This window comes from Rhinoraja longicauda, chromosome 20 (genome assembly GCF_053455715.1).
Source record: "Rhinoraja longicauda isolate Sanriku21f chromosome 20, sRhiLon1.1, whole genome shotgun sequence".
NCBI lineage: Eukaryota > Metazoa > Chordata > Chondrichthyes > Rajiformes > Arhynchobatidae > Rhinoraja > Rhinoraja longicauda.
In genome coordinates this window covers 3,869,487-3,893,821 of record NC_135972.1, presented here as the reverse complement: position 1 = coordinate 3,893,821, position 24,335 = coordinate 3,869,487, and the positions used below count along the sequence as shown (strand labels likewise).

General features: G+C 46.5%; 1 protein-coding gene across 2 annotated transcripts; it reads left to right on the top strand.

The window, feature by feature from the left end:
• Positions 1-4,996: 4,996 nt before the first annotated feature.
• On the top strand, positions 4,997-23,360 carry adck2 (aarF domain containing kinase 2). 2 transcript variants are annotated; one of them, XM_078416772.1, is made up of 9 exons: positions 4,997-5,121; positions 6,359-7,542; positions 14,707-14,853; positions 16,452-16,580; positions 17,458-17,553; positions 18,786-19,037; positions 20,662-20,778; positions 22,217-22,270; positions 22,358-23,360. In XM_078416772.1, the coding sequence occupies exons 2-9, from the start codon at positions 6,646-6,648 to the stop codon at positions 22,493-22,495; spliced, it is 1,830 nt and encodes a 609-aa protein (XP_078272898.1). In that variant the 5' UTR covers positions 4,997-5,121; positions 6,359-6,645; the 3' UTR covers positions 22,496-23,360. The 2 variants fall into 2 exon arrangements, with proteins under 2 accessions (XP_078272898.1, XP_078272899.1); XM_078416773.1 differs by lacking the exon at positions 20,662-20,778.
• Positions 23,361-24,335: the final 975 nt, after the last annotated feature.

Sequence of the window (24,335 nt, the reverse complement as noted above, 5' to 3'; positions counted from 1 at the left end):
CGTGGACATTGGACTTTGTCTCTGGAACTGGTGCGCTACAATGCTAAGAACTATATTCTTCACTCTGTATCTTCCCCTTTGCTCTACCTGTTGAACATGAATTTAGCTTGATTGTATTCGTGTACAGTATCATCTGATTTGAGCAGATAGCTTGCAAAACAAAGCTCTTCGCTGTAACTCAGCACACGTGACAATAATAAACCGAATCAGGGAAAATCATTGCCTCCTGCAGGTGGCACTGTCTCCACACGATGCCATGTCAACTTGGGACCCAGCACAAGATCTGAAACTTGTGAAAAATGTCCAGGCATTCTCTTTCCTTTCAATTACTCTTTCCTTTCAATGGCTCGAAGGGCCGAATGGCCTCCTCCTGCACCTATTGTCTATTGAGTTGCCTCTGCAGCAATATCATAGCGAGAGGATTTGAGTATAGGAGCAAGGAGGTCCTACTGCAGTTGTACAGGGCCCTTGTATTGTGTGCAGTTTTGGTCTCCTAATTTGAGGAAGGACATTATTGCTATTGAGGGAGTGCAGCGTAGGTTCACCAGGTTAATTCCCCAGGATGGTGGGACTGACATATGATGAAAGAATGGCTTGTATTCACTGGAATTTAGAAGGATGAGATGGGATCTTATAGAAACATGTAAAATTCTTAAGGGATTGGACAAGCTAGATGCAGGAAAAATGTTCCCAATGTTGGGGGTGTCCAGAACCAGGGGGTCACAGTTAAAGAATAAGGGGTCGGGTATTTGGGACCGAGATGAGGAAAAACTTTTTCACCCAGAGAGTTGTGAATCTGTGGAATTCTCCGCCACAGAAGGCAGTTGAGGCCAATTCACTGGATGTTTTCAAGAGAGAATTAGATATAACTCTTGGGGCTAACGGAATCAAGGGATATGGGGAGAAAGCAGGAACTGGGTACTGATTTAGGATGATCAGCCATGATCATATTTTGATTGGCGGTGCTGGCTCGAAGGGCCAAATGCCCTACTCCTACACCCAATTTTCTGTTTCCAAGTGTTTTACATTTCCACCCTGGGATAAACATTCTGACTGTCCACCTTAGGTATGTTTAGTTTAGTTTTGTTCATTGTCACATGTACAAAAGTACAGTGAAAAGCTTTTGTTGCGTGCTAACCAGTCAGCAGAAAGACAATACATGATCACAATCGAGCCATCCACAGTGTACAGATACATGATAAGGGAATAACGTTTAGTGCAAGGTAAAGCCAGCAAAGTCCGATCAACGATAATCTGAGGGTCACCAATGAGGTAGATAGTAGTTCAGCACTACTCTCTAGTTAATTAGAAACATAGAAAATAGGTGCAGGAGGAGGCCATTTGGTCCTTCGAGCCAGCACCGCCATTCATTGTGATCATGGCTGATCATCCATAATCAGTAACCTGTGCCCAACTTCTCCCCATATCCATTGATTCCACTAGCCCCCAGAGCTCTATCTAACTCTCTCTTAAATTCATCCAGTGATTTGGCCTCCACTGCCCTCTGTGGCAGAGAATTTCACAAATTCACAACTCTCTGGGAGAAAAATGTCCTTCTCACCTCAGTTTTAAATGGCCTCCCCTTTTATTCTAAGATTGTGGTCCCCGGTTCTGGACTCCTCCAACATTGGGAACATTTTTCCTGCATCTAGCGTGTCCAGTTGTGGCAGGATGATTCCGTTATAGTCATAGAGTGACACAACGTGGAAACACGTCCTTCGGCCCAACTTGCCCACACCGGCCAACATATCCCAGCCACACTAGTCCCACCTGCCTGCGCTTGGTCCATATCCCTTCAAACCTGTCCTGTCCATGTATCTGTCTAACTGTTTCTTAAATGTTGCGATAGTCCCAGCCTCAACTACCTCCTCTGGCAGTTTGATGGATGTTTCTTTTTTTGTGTGTTTTTGGGGTTGTGTAATTTTAATGCCTATTTAATGCTTTTATTGTTGGACTGTGGGTGACTGAATTTCGTCCAATATTGGATGACAAATAAAGCTATCTTGAATCTTGTTCCATACACCCACCACCCTTTGTGTGAAAAAGTTACCCCTCGGATTCCTATTAAATCTTTTCCCCTTCATCTTAAACCTATGGTTCTCGATTCACCTACTCTGGGCAAGAGACTCTGTGCATCTAAATGCCTGTTAACAGCTGGGAATAAACTGTCCCTGAATCTGGAGGTGTGCCTTTTCACATCTCTATACCTTTTGCCTGATGGGGGTGAAAAAAACAGATTTGTTGCAGAAAATTTAACAAGGATATAGGAACAGGGAGGAGATCGGATAACTGTGCTTTGCAGATCCCACAGTATACGTGCAATCGTGACGCATACATTTCCATTTGAATTCTCTATTTTATTTCATTCTTCACTTGTATAATGTTTTATTTTTAATTGTCTACTATATATCATGTTGTTACTTGCGAGCAAAGCACAAGGCAAATTCCTTGTTTGTATACATCAATTCAATTAGGGTATTAAACACTAAAACCTCAAATAAGCTGAACTATATGACTATTATTGTAAGAAAATAACTGCAGATGCTGGTACAAATCGAAGGTATTTACATAGTCATAGACTATTATTGTTATTATTGCACTATTATTTGTTTGTGTATATATATACACACACACACACACAGATAACTTTTATCCCCTCATTTATTATATAGTTTACAGTGTACTATGTTTACATATTCTGTTGTGCTGCTACAAGTAAGAATGTTGTTGTTCTATCTGGGACACATGACAATGCAGGTGCTCCTCAATTTACGATGCTTCGACTGGCGATATTTCGAGTTTACGATGGTGCAAAAACTGGGCAACGGCAGCGAACATTTAAATGTGTTTTCGACTTACGATATTTCGAGTTTACGATGGGTTTAATCGGAACGTAACCGTAACCATCGTAAGTTGAGGAACAACCATAAAACACTCTGGACTTGTACTGCTAGATCAACATAGAAAATAGGTGCAGGAGTAGGCCATTCGGCCCTTCGAGCCTGCACCGCCATTCAATATGATCATGGCTGATCATCCAACTCAGTAGCCTGTACCTGCCTTCTCTCCATACCCCCTGATCCCTTTACCACAAGGGCCACATCTAACTCCCTCTTAAATATAGCCAATGAACTGGCCTCAACTACCTTCTGTGGCAGAGAATTCCACAGATTCACCACTCTCTGTGTGAAGAAATGTTTTCTCATCTCGGTCCTAAAAGACTTCCCCCTTATCCTTAAGCTGTGACCCCTTGTTCTGGACTTCCCCAACATCGGGAACAATCTTCCCGCATCTAGCCTCTCCAACCCCTTAAGAATTTTATATGTTTCTATAAGATCTATAATGAAAGTGGCAATGCCTGCGGATTGTGCAAAAAAAAATTACAATTACAGCATAAAAATCAAAATTAATACAGAAAAAAAAAATGTTGGTCCCTGGAGATATAATAGTTAACAGTCCCGATAGCCTCTACTGTTTAATTCTGCAACCCTGGGTTAAAGAGTGTCCAGGCTTGCAGTGGAAGCTTGGCATGATGACTGCCCGCAGTGTTAGACCCAGACCAAGTATCTCCCCACCTGTTACCAAGCTCCCAAATGCTGCCAATCCCACACAGACGACTCTCCACAATCGCAGCTGCCCGTTTCCCGCTTTTATTTCCACGGACCGTTTTAAAAAAACAATTTAACACAAAGTCTGAGAAATAATTTGTACTTTTAAAACAAAAAGACAAAGCTGACTCAGTTGCAGTAATGGGTGTGAGGTGTAAGTGGCTGCTCCACGCAGGCGAACTCAGAAACACTTGCAAACACTTTACTGCCAATTCAATAACTTTACAAAATAAGCTTATGGCAACTTGCTACCAGGGTCAGGGCAGGACAGGAGTTTGAAGAATGGTCTCGACCCGAAACATCACCCATTCCTTCCCTCCAGAGATGCTGCCTGTCTTGTCCCGCTGAGTTACTCCAGTATTTTGTGTCTACCTTCGCTTTGCACCAGCACCCCCCTTCCTGCGCGTCAATAGAGATGCTGTCCAATGAGTAGAAGAAGGGTCTCCACCTGAAACGTCACCCACTCCTTCTCTCCAGAGATGCTGCCTGACCTGACCTGACCTGCTGAGTTACTCCAGCACATCGAAGGTATTTATTCACAAAATGCTGGAGTAACTCAGCAGGTCGGGACAGGCAGCATCTCTGGAGAGAATGAATGGGTGACGTTTCGGGTCGAGACCCTTCTTCAGACCCATCCCTTCTCCCCTGAGATGCTGCCTGACCTGCTGAGTTACTCCAGCATTTTGTGAATAAATACCTTCGATTTGTACCAGCATCTGCAGTTATTTTCTTATACTTCAGCACATTGTGTGTTGTCTTTGATGTAAAGCAGCACTTGCAGTTGTTTCCCACGCACTCTGTCTCTGCTGGTCATGGAAGATGGAGCTTGCATCCCATTGGAGGGGGCCGAGCTGGAGGGGGAGGTGGAGGGTGCTCGCTATTGGATGAGCTGGAGGTGGAGGTCGCATCCCATTGGAGCAGGTGGAGGATGAGGTTGCTCCCTATTGGAGGGAGAGCTGGAGGATGCATCCAATTGGACAAGGGGGGAGGAGGAACCTGCACCTAATTGGACGAGGTGGACGTGGAGCTTGCACCTCATTGGATGGCGTTGGGGGGGGGCGGTAGAGGTTGTACCCTATTGGGCCATGGACAGATGGAGCCTGCACCCCATTGGATGACGTTGAGGGGAGGGAGGTAGAGGTTGTACCCTATTGGGCCATGGACAGATGGAGCCTGCACCCCATTGGATGACGTTGAGGGGAGGGAGGTAGAGGTTGTACCCTATTGGGCCATGGACAGATGGAGCTTGCACCCTATTGGAGGAGGCAGAATGGGGAGCGAGCACCGGGGCCAATAGGATGCGGTGGAAGCGGGAGCGTTGATTTGGGAGCCAATAGGAGGCGAGGGGGGGGGGGTTAGGAGCGGCCAATGGGGAGGGAGGGGGGGCGGGAGGATGGGGCTTGGGCTCCGCGATGCAGCGAGAGGAGACGCGTCCGTCCATCTGTCCGCCCACCAAGGGTGAACAACGCCGACAATGGCCTGGGTGGAGAGCACAGCATTGAGATGTGATGAGGTGAGATGAGATGAGGTGAGATGAGATGAGATGAGGTGAGGTGAGATGAGATGAGGTGAGATGAGGTGAGATGAGATGATGTGAGATGAGGTGAGATGAGATGAGGTGAGATGAGGTGAGATGAGGTGAGGTGAGATGAGGTGAGATGAGGTGAGATGAGGTGAGGTGAGGTGAGGTGAGGTGAGATGAGGTGAGGTGAGATGAGGTGAGATGAGGTGAGGTGAGGTGAGGTGAGGTGAGATGTGATGAGGTGAGATGAGGTGAGGTGAGGTGAGGTGAGATGTGAGGTGAGATGAGGTGAGGTGAGGTGAGGTGAGGTGAGGTGAGATGAGGTGAGGTGAGGTGAGGTGAGATGAGGTGAGATGTGAGGTGAGATGAGGTGAGGTGAGGTGAGGTGAGGTGAGGTGAGGTGAGGTGAGATGAGGTGAGGTGAGGTGAGGTGAGATGTGAGGTGAGATGAGGTGAGGTGTGATGAGGTGAGATGTGAGGTGAGATGAGGTGAGGTGAGGTGAGGTGAGGTGAGGTGAGGTGAGGTGAGATGAGGTAAGATGTGATGAGGTGAGGTGAGATGAGATGAGGTGAGGTGAGATGAGATGTGAGGTGAGATGAGGTGAGGTGAGGTGAGGTGAGGTGAGGTGAGATGAGATGAGGTGAGGTGAGGTGTGATGAGGTGAGATGTGAGGTGAGATGAGGTGAGGTGAGGTGAGATGAGGTGAGGTGAGATGAGGTGTGAGATGTGATGAGGTGAGGTGAGATGAGATGAGGTGAGATGAGGTGAGGTGAGATGAGGTGAGATGAGGTGAGATGAGGTGAGATGAGATGTGAGGTGAGATGTGATGAGGTGAGATGAGGTGAGATGAGGTGAGGTGAGATGAGGTGAGATGAGGTGAGGTGAGATGAGGTGAGATGAGATGAGATGTGAGATGTGATGAGGTGAGGTGAGATGAGATGAGGTGAGATGAGATGAGATGTGAGGTGAGATGAGGTGAGGTGAGGTGAGGTGAGGTGAGATGAGATGAGGTGAGGTGAGGTGAGGTGAGGTGAGGTGAGGTGAGGTGAGGTGAGATGAAATGAGATGCTGAGCTGAAGGAGCCGACCAGAGCAGTGATGGAGATCGTGGTATCTCAGCAGCATCTTCCAACCTCCTCCTGTGGCCTGTGCAGCAGCTGAACTAGGCACCAACACCTCATCCCCAGGGACCTTTACCATTCCATCAATTTGCCTTTGCATCTCTTAGGGATGAATGGATTGGCTGACAGAAGAGTTGACTCTTTGGATTGACGATGGACACAAAATGCTGGAGTAACTCAGCGGGACAGGCAGCATCTCTGGAGAGAAGGAATAGGTGACGTTTCGGGTTGAGACTCCGTCAGACTTCAGACTCTGGATTGATATCTCCAAACGCGAATTCCTGGTAAATATGACATTTCTCATCCTCACACACCCCATGAACATAGAGTGCTTGTTGGAGTTCATGACGCTGTGATTCTGGTCAGGCTGATACAACATCCCACACCCATCAGGATGGCTGCACTTCTCTTGAGTTGCAGGACATATCCTGGACTTTGTAGATGTGTGATTTGGAGAACTACTGTTTTTAGGGCGGGTAACTCTGTACCCAAAGTATCTTTCGGGTTGAAGAATTTACCCAGACTTGCTCTTGCGAGTCTAGGCCTTGGGACTTCATCACTTGCAAACTCCCAGAAATCTGCAGCAGTTACAGAGGCAAAGCTAACGCACTGCCCCAAACGAGGATCTCGCTCATTGTTTGGAGGACTTTTCTGGAGGATTCGTTTTGTTGTCCATTTGGGCATCCGGGCGGTGGTCCTGCTGCTGAGATTTGGGCCACTGCTTCTGCTCTATCCAATGTGTTTTGTGTCGTCTGGACTCGCTTCGGTCTGGTATGAGGTGCTGCTGAGATCCACGGTGGCCGCTGGTCCTACTTTCATCAAACTCGGCCAGTGGTTTAGCACCAGAAGGGACCTCTTCTCGGTAGAGTTCTGTGAGAAATTCTCTAGGCTTCATCCCCGTGTCACCCCGCATCCCTGGGCCTACACCAGGTACAGCTTGAGAAGGGCATTTGGGGGGGACTGGAAGAATATATTCCACATTCAAAGCAAGGAGCCCATCGGGTCAGGCTGCATCACGCAGGTGTATCGGGCTTCCACTGATCCAAAGAATATTAACAACTCGGAATTCCAAAAGCTTGTCGAAAGCTTTGAGAAAGAAGACCAGTTTGAAGCATGGAAAATCTACAGGCTGCAGGGAATGTTTCATTACATGTTTCCACACAAGCAAGATCCACACAATGAGCCTGCAACTGTGGAGGGGTTGAGTGGAGGCCCTGAACTGGAAGATGGAAGGGCAGCACCTCATCCCGACTCAACGACTGAGCAGCATCTCATTCCAGTGGCAATCAAGGTATTATAATATCTACAGCATGCAATGTGAGAAGGAGCAAAGAGCCTTCTGAGGCTGAGGATTTCTTTTGTGCAGGCTTTTTTTTTTTCAAGGATTAGGTAACAGAGAGTGGGAGTACAGGAAAATAACTGCAGATGCTGGTACAAATCGAAAGTATTTATTCACAAAATGCTGGAGTAACTCAGCAGGTCAGGCAGCATCTCAGGAGAGAAGGAATGGGTGACGTTTCAGGTCGAGACCCTTCTTCAGACTGATGTCAGGGGGGTGGGACAAAGGAAGGATGTTGGTGGAGACAGGAAGATAGAGAGAGAACTGGGAAAGGGGAGGGGAAGAGAGGGACAGAGGAACTATCTAAAGTTGGAGAAGTCAATGTTCATACTGCTGGGCTGCAAGCTGCCCAAGCGAAATATGAGGTGCTGTTCCTCCAATTTCCGGTGGGCCTCACTATGGCACTGGAGGAGGCCCATGACAGAAAGGTCAGACTGGGTGTGGGAGGGGGAGTTGAAGTGCTCAGCCACCGGGAGATCAGGTTGGTTAAGGCGGACTGAGCGAAGGTGTTGAGCGAAATAATCGCTGAGCCTGCGTTTGGTTTCGCCGATGTAAAGAAGTTGACATCTAGAGCAGCGGACGCAATAGATGAGGTTGGAGGAGGTGCAGATGAACCTCTATCTCACCTGGAAAGACTGTTTGGATCCTTGGATGGAGTTGAGGGGGGGAGGTAAAGGGACAGGTGTTGCATCTCCTGCGGTTGCAGGGGAAGGTGCCCGGGGACGGGGTGGTTTGGGTAGGAAGGGACGAGTGGACCAGGGAGTTACGGAGGGAACGGTCTCTGCGGAACGCAGAAAGGGGATGGGATGGGAAGTTGTGGCCAGTAGTGGGGTCTCGTTGGAGGTGACGGAAATGTTGGTGGATGATTTGTTGGATACGCTGGCTGGTGGGGTGGAAGGTGAGAACGAGGGGGATTCTGTCCTTGTTGCGAGTGGGGGGAGGGGGAACAAGAGCGGAGCTGCGGGATGTAGAAGAGGCCCTAGTGAGAACCTCATCTATAATGGAAGAGGGGAAGCCCCGTTTCCTGAAGAATGAGGACATCTCTGCTGCCCTAGTGTGAAACACCTCATCCCGGGCGCAGATGCGGCGTAGAAGGAGGAATTGGGAGTAGGGGATAGACTTAGAGAATGGGAGTAGGTATCTCAAGTATGCTGGAGAGGAGACATTTTATATTTTGATGGAGCGTATGGTCATTCTAGGCACTTTGCCACATTTGTTTGCAGCAAACTGGATTTTTTTTAAACTGCAGATGCTAAAAATCTGAAATATGAATAGAGAATGCTGCAAAGAATGAAAGGTTCAGACAGTATCAGTTGAAAGGGAAACAGTTAACCTTCATCAGGTCTTCGAAGAAAATGTCTCTGAGCTGGAATGTTATCTCCATTTTTCTTTCAACAGATGCTGAATAGCCTGGTGTTTCCGGCATTTTCCGTGGATGTAAAATTAATTTGGTGCGCTGATTCGCTGGCTTATCTCGGTTCAAATACTGATCCTGGTAGAGCGACCAATATCATCTGGAGATGCAAGGAACTGCAGATGCTGGAATCTTGATGGAAAACGCACAAAGTGCTGGAGTAACTCAGTGGGTCAGGCAGCATCCGTGGAGGGAAGGGATAGTTTACATTTCGGCTCAGGACCCTTCTTCAGACATGTCAAACAGTCTGAAGAAAGTTCCCGACCCGGTCCGCCTGTCCATTCCCTCCACAGATGCTGCCCGACACGCTGAGTCCAGCACTCTGTTTTGCAACCAATATATAACCTTTTTCTTTCCCCACAATAGCAAATTTTGCATGATATGGGGTAAATATCCTTGTCGAATTAGTGATGAATCAAGAAGTTAATTATCATCAAACCAATTTTACTTGATGTGTGTGAAGCAACTGCAGATGCTGGTTTAAACCGAAGATAGACGCAAAATGCTGGAGTAACTCAGCGGGACAGGCAGCATCTCTGGAGAGAAGGAATGGGTGACGTTTCGGGTCGAGACCCTTCTTCAGACTCAGACTCAATAGTCTGAAGAAGGTTCTTGACTCGAAACATCATCACTCCTTCTCTCCAGAGATTTCTCCAGCATTTGGTGTCTATTTTCAATTTTAATTGATGTTGTGTACAACTATCTGGGGAAAAAACTGATTTTCAATCCAGCTGCCTGACTGATTACATCATGAGGAACAGCACATTATATTTCGCTTGAGCAGCTTACAACCCAGCAGGAGAAAATTCTTCAGTCAGAGGAGTAGCAGCAATCAGCTGAGCAGTAGCAGCAATCAGCAGAAGTAGCAGCAATCAGCAGCATAGCAGCAATCAGCAGCATAGCAGCAATCAGCAGTAGCAGCAATCAGCTGAGCAGTAGCAGCAATCAGCAGCAATCAGCAGCAGTAGCAGCAATCAGCAGCAGTAGCTGCAATCAGCAGCAGAGCAGCAATCAGCAGCATCGGCAGCAATCAGCAGCAGTAGCAGCAATCAGCAGCAGCACCAAGCTGTGTTGCTTGGGAAGTATTGTGTGGGGATAGTAAGGAGTAAGACCTGTGTGATCTCCCGGACAAGTTTCGATCGCCTAGCTTGGGGTCGGAGAGGAATTTCCCGGATTTTTTTCCCCAAATTGGCCTGGGTTTTTTATCCGGTTTTTCGCCTCTCCCAGGAGATCACTCAGTTCTTTTGGGTGGGCGGTTGGAGCGGTTGGAGCAGCGGCCGGGCGGTAGGTTTAGAAACCGAGCACGGGGCTTTGTTTGGGGAGTATGAGTGCCAGGGCAGTTTATTGTTCTGGGTGTCGGATGTGGAGAATCTGGGAGTCTGATAGTCTTCCAGACATCCACATCTGCGCCAGGTGTGACGAGATGGGGCTCCTAAGGGACCGTATTAGGAACCTGGAGCGGCAGATTGATGACCTCCGTCTGGTCAGGGAGAGTGAGGAGGTTATAGAGAGGAATTATAGAGAGGTGGTCACCAAGACCACGGGAGGTAGACAAGTGGGTCACGGTTAGGGGGGGCAAGGAGCAGAGGCAGGGACTAGAGAGTACCCCGGTGGCTGTACCCCTTGGAAATAAGTACTCCTGTTTAAGTACTGTTGGGGGGAACAGCCTACCTGGGGGCAGCGACGGTGCCCGGGCCTCTGGCACGGAGTCCGGCCCTGTTGCTCAGAAGGGTAGGGAAAGGAAGAGGAGAGCGATAGTAATAGGGGACTCTATAGTGAGGGGGTCAGATAGGCGATTCTGTGGACGCAGTTGGGAGACCCGGATGGTGGTTTGCCTCCCTGGTGCCGGTGTCCGGGATGTGTCTGAGCGTGTCCAGGATATCCTGAGGTCGTGGTACGTATAGGTACCAACAATATAGGTAGGATAAGGGAAGGGGTCCTGAAAGGAGAATTTAGGGGGCTAGGAAGAGAGTTTAAAAAAAGGACTTCCAAAGCAATAATCTCAGGCTTACTGCCTGTGCCACGCGATAGTGAGAATAGGAATGGAGTGAGGTGGAGGATAAATATGTGGCTGAGGAACTGGTGCAGGGAGCAGGGATTCAAGTTTCTGGATCATTGGGACCTCTTCTGAGGGAAGTATGACCTGTACAAAAAGGACGGGTTGCATCTGAACCTGAGAGGAACCAATATCCTGGCGGGGAGATTTGCTAAGGTAATTGCGGAGACTTTAAACTAGTACAGTTGGGGGGAGGGACTCAAACACAGATAGCTAATAGGCAGTGTGTGAGGCAGGAGGCAGAAAAGGGAAACATTCAGACCCAATATGTAGGAGAGAAAGAAGTGAAAAGAAATAAACTGAGAATAAGAAATGATGGGTCCCTTAAATGTGTATATTTTAATGCTAGGAGCATTGTAAGACAGGTGGATGAGCTTAGAGCCTGGATTGACATCTGGAAGTATGATGTTGTGGCGATCAGTGAAACATGGTTGCAGGAGGGTTGCGATTGGCAATTAAATATTCCAGGATTTCATTGTTTCAGATGTGATAGAATCGGAGGGGCAAGAGGTGGGGGTGTTGCATTGCTTGTCAGGAAGGATATCACAGCAGTGCTTTGGCAGGACAGACTAGAAGGCTCGATTATGGAGGCTGTTTGGGTTAGAACTCAGAAATGAGAAAGGTTTAGCAACACTTATAGGGGTGTATTATAGACCGCCAAATAGGGAACGAGAATTGGAAGAGCAAATATGTAAGGAGATAGCAGATATTAGTAGTAAGCACAGAGTAGTGATTGTGGGTGATTTCAATTTTCCGTACATAGACTGGGAATCACATTCTGTTAAAGGACTGGATGGTTTGGAGTTTGTAAAATGTGTGCAGGATAGTTTTTTGCAGCAATACGTAGAGGTACCTACCAGAGAAGGGGCAGTGTTGGACCTCCTGTTGGGAAATGAGACGGGTCAGGTGACGGAGGTATGTGTTGAGGAGCACTTTGGGTCTAGTGATCACAATGCCATTAGTTTCAATATAATTATGGAGAAGGTCAAATCTGGACCAAGGGTTGAGATTTTGGATTGGAGAAAGGCTAATTTTGAGGAGATGAGAAAGGATTTAAAAGGAGTGAAATGGGACTTTTTGTTTTATGAAAAGGATATAATAGAGAAATGGAGGATATTTAAAGGTGAAATTTTGAGAGTACAGAGTCTTTATGTCCCTGTTCAGTGGAAAGGAAAGAATAATAATTTGAAAGAGCCGTGGTTTTCCAGGGAAATTGGACACTTGGTTCGGAAAAAGAGGGAGATATACAATAAATATAAGCGGCAGGGAGTAAATGAGGTTTTTGAGGAATATAAAGAATGTAAAAGGAATCTTAAGAAGGAAATTAGAAAAGCGAAAAAAAGATATGAGGCTGCTTTGGCAAGTAATGTAAAAGTAAACCCCAAGGGGTTCTACAGATATGTCAATAGCAAAAGGATAGCGAGGGATAAAATTGGTCCATTAGAGAGTCAGAGTGGACAGCTATGTGCTGAGCCGGAAGAAATGGGGGAGATATTAAACAATTTCTTTTCTTCGGTATTCACCGAGGAGAAGGATATTAAATTATGTGAGGTAAGCGAAACGAGTAGAGTAGTGATGGAAATTATGAGGATTAAAGAAGATGAGGTACGGACACTTTTGAAAAATATAAAAGTGGATAAGTCTCCAGGTCCTGATAAGATATTCCCTAGGACATTGAAGGAAGTTAGTGCAGAAATAGCAGGGGCTATGACGGAAATATTTCAAACGTCATTAGAAACGGGGATGGTGCCGGAAGATTGGAGCATTGCGCATGTTGTGCCTTTGTTTAAAAAAGGTTCTAAAAGTAAACCTAGCAATTATAGACCTGTTAGTTTGATGTCTGTGGTGGGAAAATTAATGGAAAAGATACTTAGGGACAATATATATAATTATTTGGATAAACAAGGCCTGATTAGAAACAGTCAACATGGATTTGTGCCTGGAAGGTCATGTTTGACTAATCTTCTTGAATTTTTTGAAGAGGTTACCAGGGAAATTGATAAGGGCAAGGCTGTGGATGTTGTCTATATGGACTTCAGTAAGGCATTTGACAAGGTTCCACATGGAAGGTTGATTAAGAAGGTTAAATCGTTGGGTATTAATAGTGAGGTTGCAAGATGGATTTAACAATGGCTGAATGGGAGATACCAGAGGGTAATGGTTGACAATTGTATGTCAGGTTGGAGGCCAGTGTCTAGTGGAGTACCCCAAGGATCTGTGTTGGGTCCACTGTTGTTTGTCATTTGCATTAATGATCTGGATGATGGTGTGGCAAATTGGATTAGTAAATATGCAGATGATACTAAGATAGGTGGTGTAGTTAATAATGAAGTAGAGTTTCAAAGTCTACAGAGAGATTTGGGCCTTTTGGAAGGGTGGGCTGAAAATGGCAGATGGAGTTTAATGCTGATAAGTGTGAGGTGCTGCATTTTGGTAGGACAAATCAAAATAGGACGTACAGGGTAAATGGTAGGGAATTGAGGAATGCAGTGGAACAGAGGGGTCTGGGAATAACTGTGCATTGTTCCCTGAAGGTGGAATCTCATGTGGATAGGGTGGTGAAGAAGGCGTTTGGTATGCTTGCCTTTATAAATCAGAGCATCGAATATAGAAGTTGGGATGTAATGTTAAAATTGTACAGGGCATTGGTGAGGCCGAATCTGGAGTATGGTGTGCAGTTCTGGTCGCCAAATTATAGGAAGGATGTCGACAAAATGGAGAGGGTACAGAGGAGATTTACTAGAATGTTGCCTGGGTTTCAGCACTTAAGCTACAAAGAGAGGTTGAACAGGTTGGGTCTTTATTCTTTGGAGCGTAGAAGGTTGAGGGGGACTTGATAGAGGTTTTTAAAATTTTAAGAGGGACGGACAGAGTTGACGTGGGTAGGCTTTTCCCTTTGAGAGTGGGGAAGATTCCAACAAGGGGACATAGCTTCAGAATTGAGGGACAAAAGTTTAGGGGTAACATGAGGGGTAACTTCTTTACTCAGAGGGTGGTGGCTGTATGGAATGGGCTTCCGGTGGAAGTGGTGGAGGCAGGCTCGATTTTATTATTTAAGAGTAAATTGGATAGGTATATGGATAAGAGGGGATTGGAGGGTTATGGTCTGAGTGCAGGTAGATGAGACTAGGTCAGAGAGAGTGGTCGGCGTGGACTGGTAGGGCCGAACGGGCCTGTTTCCGTGCTGTAGTTGTTATATGGTTATATATGGTTATATGGTATGACTTTGATTTCTCTAATTTCAAGTAACGCCTGCACCCCCCCACTCTACCTTCCCCCCCACACCCTCTACCCCCCCCCCCCCCCCCCACTCTAGTCATCCTACTAGTTTCACTGTTTGCATCCTGTATCCCACTCATTAGAACAGCTTCCCTAGCCAACAATGGGCCATTATGAACTCCACCTTTCCTGAAGTCATCTGTTGTTTTATTCTGGCCTTTTCTCGCCTCCAGTTTCCCCCCTCTATCTTTCAGTCTGAAGAAGGGTTCCAACCTGAAACACCACCTATTTCTTTTCTCCAGAGATGCTGCCTGGCCCGCTGAGTTCCTCCAGCGGTTTGTGCCTATGACTGATCGTAAACGTGTCTTTGTGGAGCGTGCTGACTCACGGATTAGCCCAGAGGTTCACTGGCTCTTTCTGTCTGTAGGTGATGCATCCCGGAGTTACCCATCAAGTGCGTATGGACCTGAAGCTTATGAAAGCCGCAAGCTGGGTTCTCAGTCTCCTGCCGGGCCTGAGGTGGCTGAGGTTGACGGAGGTGATGGAAGAGTTTGAGGAGGTCATGTTGAGACAAGTGAGGATGCAAGTTAACTTCAGATGGTCCCTGCTTTCCCTCTCTATCCTCTCCCCCTTCCCAGTTCTCCCACTTGTCTTCCTGTCTCCGACTACATTCAATCTTTGACCCGCCCCCTCCCGACATCAGTCTGAAGAAGGGTCTCGACCCGAAGCGTCACCCGTTCCTTCTCGTCAGAGATGCTGCCTGACCCACTGAGTTACTCCAGCATTTTGTGGCTAACTTCGCCTGAATCTAACTTCACCTGACACCTGACCCTAATCCTTTCTCAAAGATTGCAACGTGTCTTGGCAAGATTCAAGAGTGGAGAATGTTTGATTGTCAGACCCAACAACAACGGAACAATTACATTCTTAGCTGCAGAAGCATAACAGGCCTGTAAACACAGTACACATAGATAATAAATAAGAAATTCAATAAATTAATAACCAATGCTATTGCAAAGAAGCCCCAAGGCCTTAGTGCAGCCAGAACAGGAACAGTCCATCGTTCATAGTTTAGATGGTGTTTGTGGTGTTCAAGAGCCTGATGGTTGTTGGCAAGAAGCTATTCTTGACCTTGTCAATGGACCAATGGCCTCATTGTGTTCCTGTATCTTATAATCTATGCCTTATGATATTTACACCTAATCCCTTTATTTAAACCATTGCTCCAGCTTTGACATGTTTGGGTGCAGCCTCAAACTTTACCAAGCTGGGACTGACCCATTATCTGTGTAGGAAAGAACCGCAGGTGCTGGTTTAAGTTGAAGGTGGACACAAAATGCTGGAGTAACAGCGGGTCAGGCAGCATCTCGGGAGAGATGGAATCGGTGACGTTTCGGGTCGAGACCCTTCTTCAGACTGATGTCAGGGGGAGGGGGGGGCGGGACAAAGATCTCACTGCTCTCATCAGCTACTGTGGAGTAACCTTTTAGCTTAGTGTAGAGTTACAGCATGGAAACAGGCCCTTTGACCCACCGAGTCCACGCCGACCATCGATCACCCCTTCACACTAGTTCTATGTTATCCCACTTTCTCATCCTACACATTAGGAGCAATTGACAGAGGGTCAATTAACTTACAAACCTGCACGTCTTTGGGATGTGGGAGGAAATCGGAGCACCCGAAGGAAGCCCAGGCGGTCAGTGTGAATGTGCAAACTTCACACAGACTGCATCAGGGGTAAGGATGGAACCTGGATCTCTGGCGTTGTAAGGCAGTGACTCTACCAACTGCATCACTGTGCTGCCAAATTTGGCAATTTATGTTCATAAGGTATAGGAGCGGAATTAAAGTCATTTGACCCATCAAGTCTACTTTTCCACTCAATCATGGCTGATCTATCTTCCCTCTCAATCCCATTCCCCTGCCTTCTCCCCATAACCCCCGACACCCGCACTAATAAGTCCCTTTGCATGGACTAACCCTTGCTTCAATAAATCCATCCAGGTTATTTGGCCTACATTTATTTTAAATCCCTCCCTGATCTTATTCGTCAGGTCATCCATGGATTGATATACCATGTCTCTTTTACAATAGAATGGGGATAGCAAGTGTCAGATAGCAAGGAAAGACAGTCGCTGCATACTAACACCATGTCCGGGCATTATCCTGCAGATCGACCTACGGAACGAGGCAAAAATTATGGAGAGGTTCCGAGAGAATTTCCTGGGAATGGAATCTGTCAGGTTTCCGATCCCCCTCCGGCCGTTCGTCACCAGGACCGTGGTGGTGGAAACCTACCAGGTACTTTTGTCATGTTCCTCGTTGCAGTGATGTTGCGGTGCTACAGGCAGTGCATCAGTGTGGCTCAGGGTTTCTGTCAGTGTGCTTCGAGATGGACAAAGCTTGGAAAGCTTGAGCCAGCGGGCACACAATGAAACTGCTGACGCGGGAATCTTGTGGGGGAAAAAAACAAAGGTACAGGTGCAATGGAAATCAACGTTACGCAACAATTGTTTTTGTTCCTTACACGGCTGCAAATCTAATATCCCAGAATCTGGCCAAGAATATTGTAAGAAAAAATTACTGAAGTGACACCAGTGGGTGACGTTGTGAAAGATGACACTAATTTCAGTCGAGTTTATTGTCATGTGCACAGGTACAGTGAGGTGCAGGTACAAAGCAAATCTTGCTTGCAACAGCATCACAGCCACACAGACTCAGACACACACACTCTGAGCGTGACAGAGCGCTCTCTTTCCCTCTTTCTTTCTCTCTCTTGCATTCTTTCGCTCTCTGTCATGCTCTCTGTGCTCTCTCGTACTCTCTCTCTTTGTGCTCTCTCTCTCGCACTCTGTCTTTATTCTCTCGCTCTCTCTCTCGCGCTCTCTCTTTCTCTCACTCTCTCTTTCTCTCACTCTCTTTCTCTCGCTCTCTGTCTTGCTCTCTCTCGCTCTCTCTCGCTCTCTTTCTCTCACTCTTTCTCTCACTCTCTCTTTCTCTCGCTCTCTGTCTTGCTCTCTCTCTTGCTCTCTCTCGCTCTCTTTCTCTCACTCTCTTTCTCTCGCTCTCTCTTTTTCTCGCTCTCTCACACACACTCAACACACAAATTCGACAAGACAGTCAAAAGAAAAAGGAAATACAAACCTCCCACTAATTCTCCTGTGTTGTTTGTGTTCAGGAGAGCACTCCCATCTCGACGTATCTGACAGAGGACGTGCCTGATGTGTTGAAGCAGAGATTGGCCAGGATGGGTCTGGAGATGTTGCTGAAGATGGTAAAATCTACACAGTTCTAACAAACCAAATGCTGTTTGTGTCCGTGGCTAAATGGTAGTGAGATGTGAAAAAAGGAACAGGAGGCAGGGATGGTAAATAAAAACTCAGACAGTGTCCGGCTATTTGTAAATAAATCCAAGTGTACAGGAGAGATGGGAAAGTCAAATAATAATTCCAATGCATTTCATTTTGCATCTTGTGCAAGAAAACAGATGTTGCAGAGGGAGAAACATTTATTAAAAGGACATATACTTTCTGAACACTAAATGTTGTCACGTAAAAATACTTACTTGATCTGAGGTACAGGGGCATTCTCTATCAGGTTTAACCCATGAATCCTATTTCAAAAAATGGCACACAACGGGCTGGAGTGAATCAGTGGGTCGGGCAGCATCTCTGGAGAACACGGATAGGGAACATTCCGGATTGGAACCCTTCTTCAGACTGTGGGGGAAGGGGGAGTGTGAGAGAGTGGTACAAGTGAGTGGGGAGGAGATGGGTTGGGAGGAGATGAAAAGGGAGATGTGAGGCAAAATGATTGAAGAGTTGAGAATTGTGAAGCTAGAGGAAGGAATGCAGGTGGAAGGGGAGAAATGGGTGTGAGCCCCGGTGGGACACAGGGGAAGGGGTGGGAAGAGGAGGTGTGGGGGAGAAACTTTAGTTACCTGGAATTGGAGAATTTGATGTTCTATCCTATTTCATATATTGTTACTATTCAGTACACTCTAATCTATGCCAGTTCCAAGAGTGGATGTTCCTCGACTTACGATATTTCGACTTTACCATGGTGCAAAAGCGATACACATTCAGTAGAGACCGTACTTTGAATTTTGATCTTTTCCCGGGCTAGCGATATGCATTTTCGACTTGCGACATTTTCGATTTACGACAGGTTTATCGGAACGTAAGTCGAGGAGCACCTGAGATACAGTAAGTGAAGGCAATGTGGTGACTCAAGCAGTGAATGTAATTAACTGAATCTGACAGACAAGTTCAGCAAAAGATCAGTAACAGTGGGAAGAGCATGATTCAGGGATGATTCAGGCTTGTGATGCAGTGGAGTTTGATCAGCAGATAAGTGCGTGCTGATTAGTTTAGTTTATTTTTCGGGGCAAGTGTTCACAACTCAAATTGCAATGGGTTATTTCTTCCAAATGCGTCAAATTTATGCTTGACAAACAGAAAGATGTTCTTGCTTCAGTTTTCATGCTGGTGTGACCTTACTCGGCAGGTATTCGTGGACAACTTTGTTCATGGACAGCTTTGCCCTGAGAACATTCTCATCCAGGGAGCTGATCAGTTCAGCCATCAAAAGGACAACAGGACCACCATCGTAGATTTGTGTGACACCCTCATTGTCAACGTTCACCCATCCCAGTGTCCACTCAAACTGATTCTGCTGGACACTGGCATCGTGACACAGCTCCAACCTTCAAACTTCCACAATCTCAAGGCCGTCTTCACTGCCGTGATCAACGGGCAGGTATGAAGATCCCAATCCTTTACTCAAATCAATCACAATCACAATCACACTTTATTAGCCAAGTATGCTTTGCAACAAACGAGGAACTTCATTTGCCATACAGTCGTAACAATAAAAAGCAACAGGACACATAAAATACAATTTAACATGAACATCCACCACAGTGACTCCTCCGCATATCTCACTGTGATGGAAGGCGAAAAAAAGTTCAATCTCAAATCAAAGAAAAACAGTTCAGGGACCAGCATTATCTGACAATATTGAATCGCTCAGTTAAAGAGGCACCTCAGTGGTGCAGCGGTAGAGTTGCAATGGAAGGGAAGGGAATACTTTATTGTCACATGTGACAAGGCACAGTGAAATTCTTTGCTTGCATATCCAAGGAATACAAATAGATGCCACATACGGCGTTGACAAAGTTACAAAGTACCCCCGCCAGTTCCTCCTTTGTTCTTCTCCCCCCCCTCACGATGGTCTCCCCACGCAGGGACCCCCATTGTTCTTCCCCCTCACGGTGGTTCCTCCACCCCTCACTGTGCCTTACAACACCAGAGTCCCAGGTTCGAACCTGACTACGGGTGCTGTCTGTACGGAGTTTGTAAGCTCTCCCCGTGACCTGCGTGAGTTTTCTCCGTGATCTCCGGCTTTCTCCCACAGTGCAGAGACATACGTTCATTGGTAAAAATCGTGAATTGCCCCTAGTGTGTGTCGGTTAGTGTTCATGTGCGGGGATTGCTGGCACGGACTCGGTGGGCCGAAGAGCCTGTTTCTGAGCTGTATCTCTAAACTAAACTAGAAAAAATAAGAAAATAACTGCAGATGCTGGTACAAATCGAAGGTATTTATTTCACAAAATGCTGGAGTAACTCAGCAGGTCAGGCAGCTTCTCAGGAGAGAAGGAATGGGTGACGTTTCGGGTCGAAGGGTCTCGACCCGAAACGTCACCCATTCCTTCTCTCCTGAGATGCTGCCTGACCTGCTGAGTTACTCCAGCATTTTGTGAAATAAAAAAAGTAAGAGGCTTGTCTACTCATCTTTGAATTTGATCTTCAAGTGAGAATCCCAAATTACAATTTGCACTTCACTTCTAAGTAGAGAAAATTCAATCACCTTGATCGGGTTAAAAGCTCCAATTTTAACCGGCAGTGTAAAGTTGCAATAGAAAACTGGAGCAGCTGGTAGATCCGTTGCCTCACAGTGCCAGAGACCCAGGTTCAACCCCGTCCTCTTTGTGGAGTTTGCACGTTCTCCCTGTGACTGCGTGGGTTTCCACCGGCTGCTCCGTTTTGCTGATGATTTCCAAAGATTGTAGGTTGATTGGCCCTGTATAAATTGCCCCCTGGTGTGTAGGGAGTGGATGAGAAAGTGGGATAACATAGAACTAGTGTGACCGGCTGATCAATCGTCAGCCTAGACTTGGTGGGCCGAAGGACCTGTTTTCATGCTGTATCTCCAAACAAAACTAAATTAAAACGTTGGGGCATTCAGGCTGCGTGACAGATAATGTGAAGCAGCCACTGTAAGCTTGCTGTACCTGCCCACATTTTGGTGCTGGGAATAGATATAGCTGCACATCCCATTTGATTTTTCTCTTTAAGACTGAGTAATCTTTTTAAAATCTTAGGGCAAGAAGATCACAGAGCTGCTGCTGACCCAGGCAACAGTGAATGAATGCCAGGACTTGCAACTGTTTGAATCTGAAATAGAAAGAATCGTGTATGAAGCTGGATCGCTGGGAAAGGTATTGACAGACAAAAAATGTAGATAGGAAGATGATTTAATTAAGGGAGTTTAGTTTAGTTTATTGTCACGTGTACCGAGGTACAGTGAACAGCTTTTGTTGTGTGCTAGCCAGTCAGCAGAAAGACAATACATTATTGTAATCAATCCATTTACAGTGTATTGATACATAAGGGAGTAGCCGGGCAAAGCCAGCAAAATCCGATCAAGGATAATCTGAGGGTCATTAAAGAGGTAGATAGTCTGAGAGGAGTTTAAGAAGATCACAGTTAAAGTAAGAAATGTTGCTGTGGGAATAGTGATTTAAGAGTGTGGAGCAGTTGTAATATGGGAATTGAGTCTAGTCTAATGTCAACTTACAAAATTCTTCAGGGGTTGGACAGGCTAGATGCAGGAAGATTGTTCCCGATGTTGGGGGAAGTCCAGAACAAGGGGTCACAGTTTAAGGATAAGGGGGAAGTCTTTTAGGACCGAGATGAGAACGTTTTTTTTTCACTCAGAGAGTGGTGAGTCTGTGGAATTCTCTGCCACAGAATGTAGTTGAGGCCAGTTCATTGGCTATATTTAAGAGGGAGTTAGATCAGGGGGTATGGAGGGAAGGCAGGTACGGGATACTGAGTTGGATGATCAGCCATGATCATATTGAATGGCGGTGCAGGCTCGAAGGGCCGAATGGCCTACTCCTGCACCTATTTTCTATGTTTCTTTGTCCTCCTTTGGCAGAAATGATTCTAAGTTGTAACCTTTGTTGTCCATTAAAGGCTTTAATAATTTTCCTCAGTTTGTTATGTATTGTAATAATACTGAGTTAAAAGTTGATCGGTCATTCAAGGAACTGTAGAAGCTGGTTTACAAAAAAGACACAACGTGCTGGAGTAACTCAACGGGTCAGGCAGCATCTCTGGAGAACATGGATATATGACGTTTCACAGAGTGCTGGAGTAACTCAGCGGGTCAGGCAGCATCTGTGGAGAACATGGATAGGCAACTTTTCACAGAGTGCTGGAGTAACTCAGCGGGTCAGGCAGCATCTCTGGAGAACATGGATAGGCGACGTTTCACAGAGTGCTGGAGTAACTCAGCGGGTCAGGCAGCATCTCTGGAGAACATGGATAGGTGACGTTTCGGGTCTGGAGAAGGGTCCTGGCCCAAAACGTCACCTATCCATGTTCTCCACAGATGCTGCCCGACTCGCTGAGTTACTCCAGCACTCTGTGAAACGTCATCTATCCAGGTTCTCCAGAGATGCTGCCTGATCCCGCTGAGTTACTCCAGCACTCTGGTTGTGCCGTTTGGTTTGGACACCTTAAATTAATCCATTTTATTAGGGATATGAGATAAAACAATATATGAGCTGCTATTATCGTGTTGGTGAGGAAGGAGCTCACTTGATCAGTTTTAATTTTTAAAGTTTCATTTTAATCGTTTTCTCTTCTCAGCTCCATGTTGCTGGCCTTCTTTCTAAAATTCTGGAGGCACTCATCGTGCACAAGGTAAAGCATGAATAGGAGCCGCTGCTCTCTGTTTATTTATCACTGATTACAATCTGACGTGGTTCCTTTTCCTTCTCCCAATGCTAGGTGAAGGTGGACAGTAGCTTTGCCTCCGTGATCTTTGCCATCATGGCTTTGGACGGTCTCAGCCGATCTCTCGACCCCGAGCTGGACTTGCTGCAAGTGGTCAGACCCATGCTGCTGAAAGACTCTGCGGGTTTGTAAAGCTTTGTAGATCTTGGCACTGCACTTTCACCCACCCACCTGGGGAGGGAGCGAGGAGAGAACTTCACAACCATCATCTATTCAATCACCTGGTACTGGGGGTTGGAATTTTGTTTTAAATTACAGGCCAACATTGTGGCCCATTTGCTCAATAATGCATGCTGTATGCCTGTGTTATATTCCCCTGTAATACCCTGAGTAATTGGAAGTTACAAACAATTATATGTGTGCTGGGTTTGTTAATAACTCTGCCTTTCTGAACTGTCCATTTGAACGACCATAATTTTCAGGTAGAGCCGCAGCCTCACAGTACTGGAGACCTGGGTTCGATCCCAACCTCAGGTGCTGTCTGTGTGGAGTTTGCACGTTCTCCCTGGTTTCTTCTGGTTGCTCCGGTTTCCTCCCACATCCTAAAGTTATGCCGATTTGTAGGTTAATTTTCCTCTGTAAAATTGCCCCTAGTGTGTTTACATGGATAGTCAATAGTCAAGTTTATTTGTCACATACACATAAATGTGCAGTGAAATAGGGCAGGTTTGGAGGGATATGGATCAAGCGCAGGCAGGTCGGACTAGTGTAGCTGGGACATTGCTGGGCCAAAGGGCCTGTTTCCACATTGTATCACTCTATGACCCTATGACTCTATGAGTGGATGAGGAAGTGAGATAACATGGACCTAGTGTGAATGGGTGATCGATGATCAACATGGGCTCACTGGGCCAAAGGGCCTGTTTCCATGCTGTATCTTTCAATCAATCATTGGAATTAAGTGTGCAGGGTTAAAAGTTATCTGTGCATTAGTGTTGCAAAACTCTGTACCATAAACTAATAAAATGTTACATCCCAAGTATTTCCCTTTTGAATTGTTTCATTTCATCTGTGTTTACAGTGGATCTTTGAAAGACTGGTCCTGCTAGCTTGACTCCACTTTTCACTCCTTGTAGCTCTCAGTTGCAGAGGCCCAGGTGATACATCCTCACCCCTCACATCCTCTGCAGGACCACTTGTAGCAGATGAATGATACCTTTACTAAAACCGCTCATTCCATCTGCTTTCAGTGGAGGGCAATACAGTCTGATTTTCCCTTGTTATAATTGTCAACACAAGGACTGGACTCAACTCGTAAGGACCCAGCACAGAAACGGGCCCTTCACCCCCCCCCATGTCCCTCCCGACCATGATGCCAATTTACCTAATCCCATCTGCATGTACACAGTCTGTATCTATCTAGGCCCTGCTATTTCATTTCCCTGTTCAAACACCTGCCAAACATTACCATCACATCCACCCTCTTGCAACATGTCCCAGGCACCCTTCACTCTCCGCACAATGAAAGCTGCCTCATTGATCCTTTCCAACCTTCTCCCTCCCACACAAACCCACGCCCTGCAGTCTCCAATATCTCAATGAACTCACAACGTTTTGGGTCGGGACTCTTTGTACCCCTCGTCCTTGAATCTGACCCAAAACGTCACCTGTCCATATCCCTCTGCAGATGCTGCCTGACCCGCTGAGTTCCTCCATCACTTTGTGTTTTACTCAATTTTCCAGCACCTGCTGTTCCTTGTGTTTCCTGAAGTAATTTCTTACCAGTTTTCTTCTAACCCACCACTCTATCGCCAGGTCCCTCAGGTCGGCCGACTTGGGGCTACTGACTATCCCGCGGTCTAGGCTTAAGCTCAGGGGTGACCGCGCTTTTGCGGTTGCAGCTCCTAGACTGTGGAACAGCATCCCTCTCCCCATCAGAACTGCCCCCTCCTTCAACTCCTTTAAGACCAGACTCAAAACCTATTTCTACTCCCTAGCGTTTGAGGCCCTCTGAGGGGGCGCTGTGAATTGT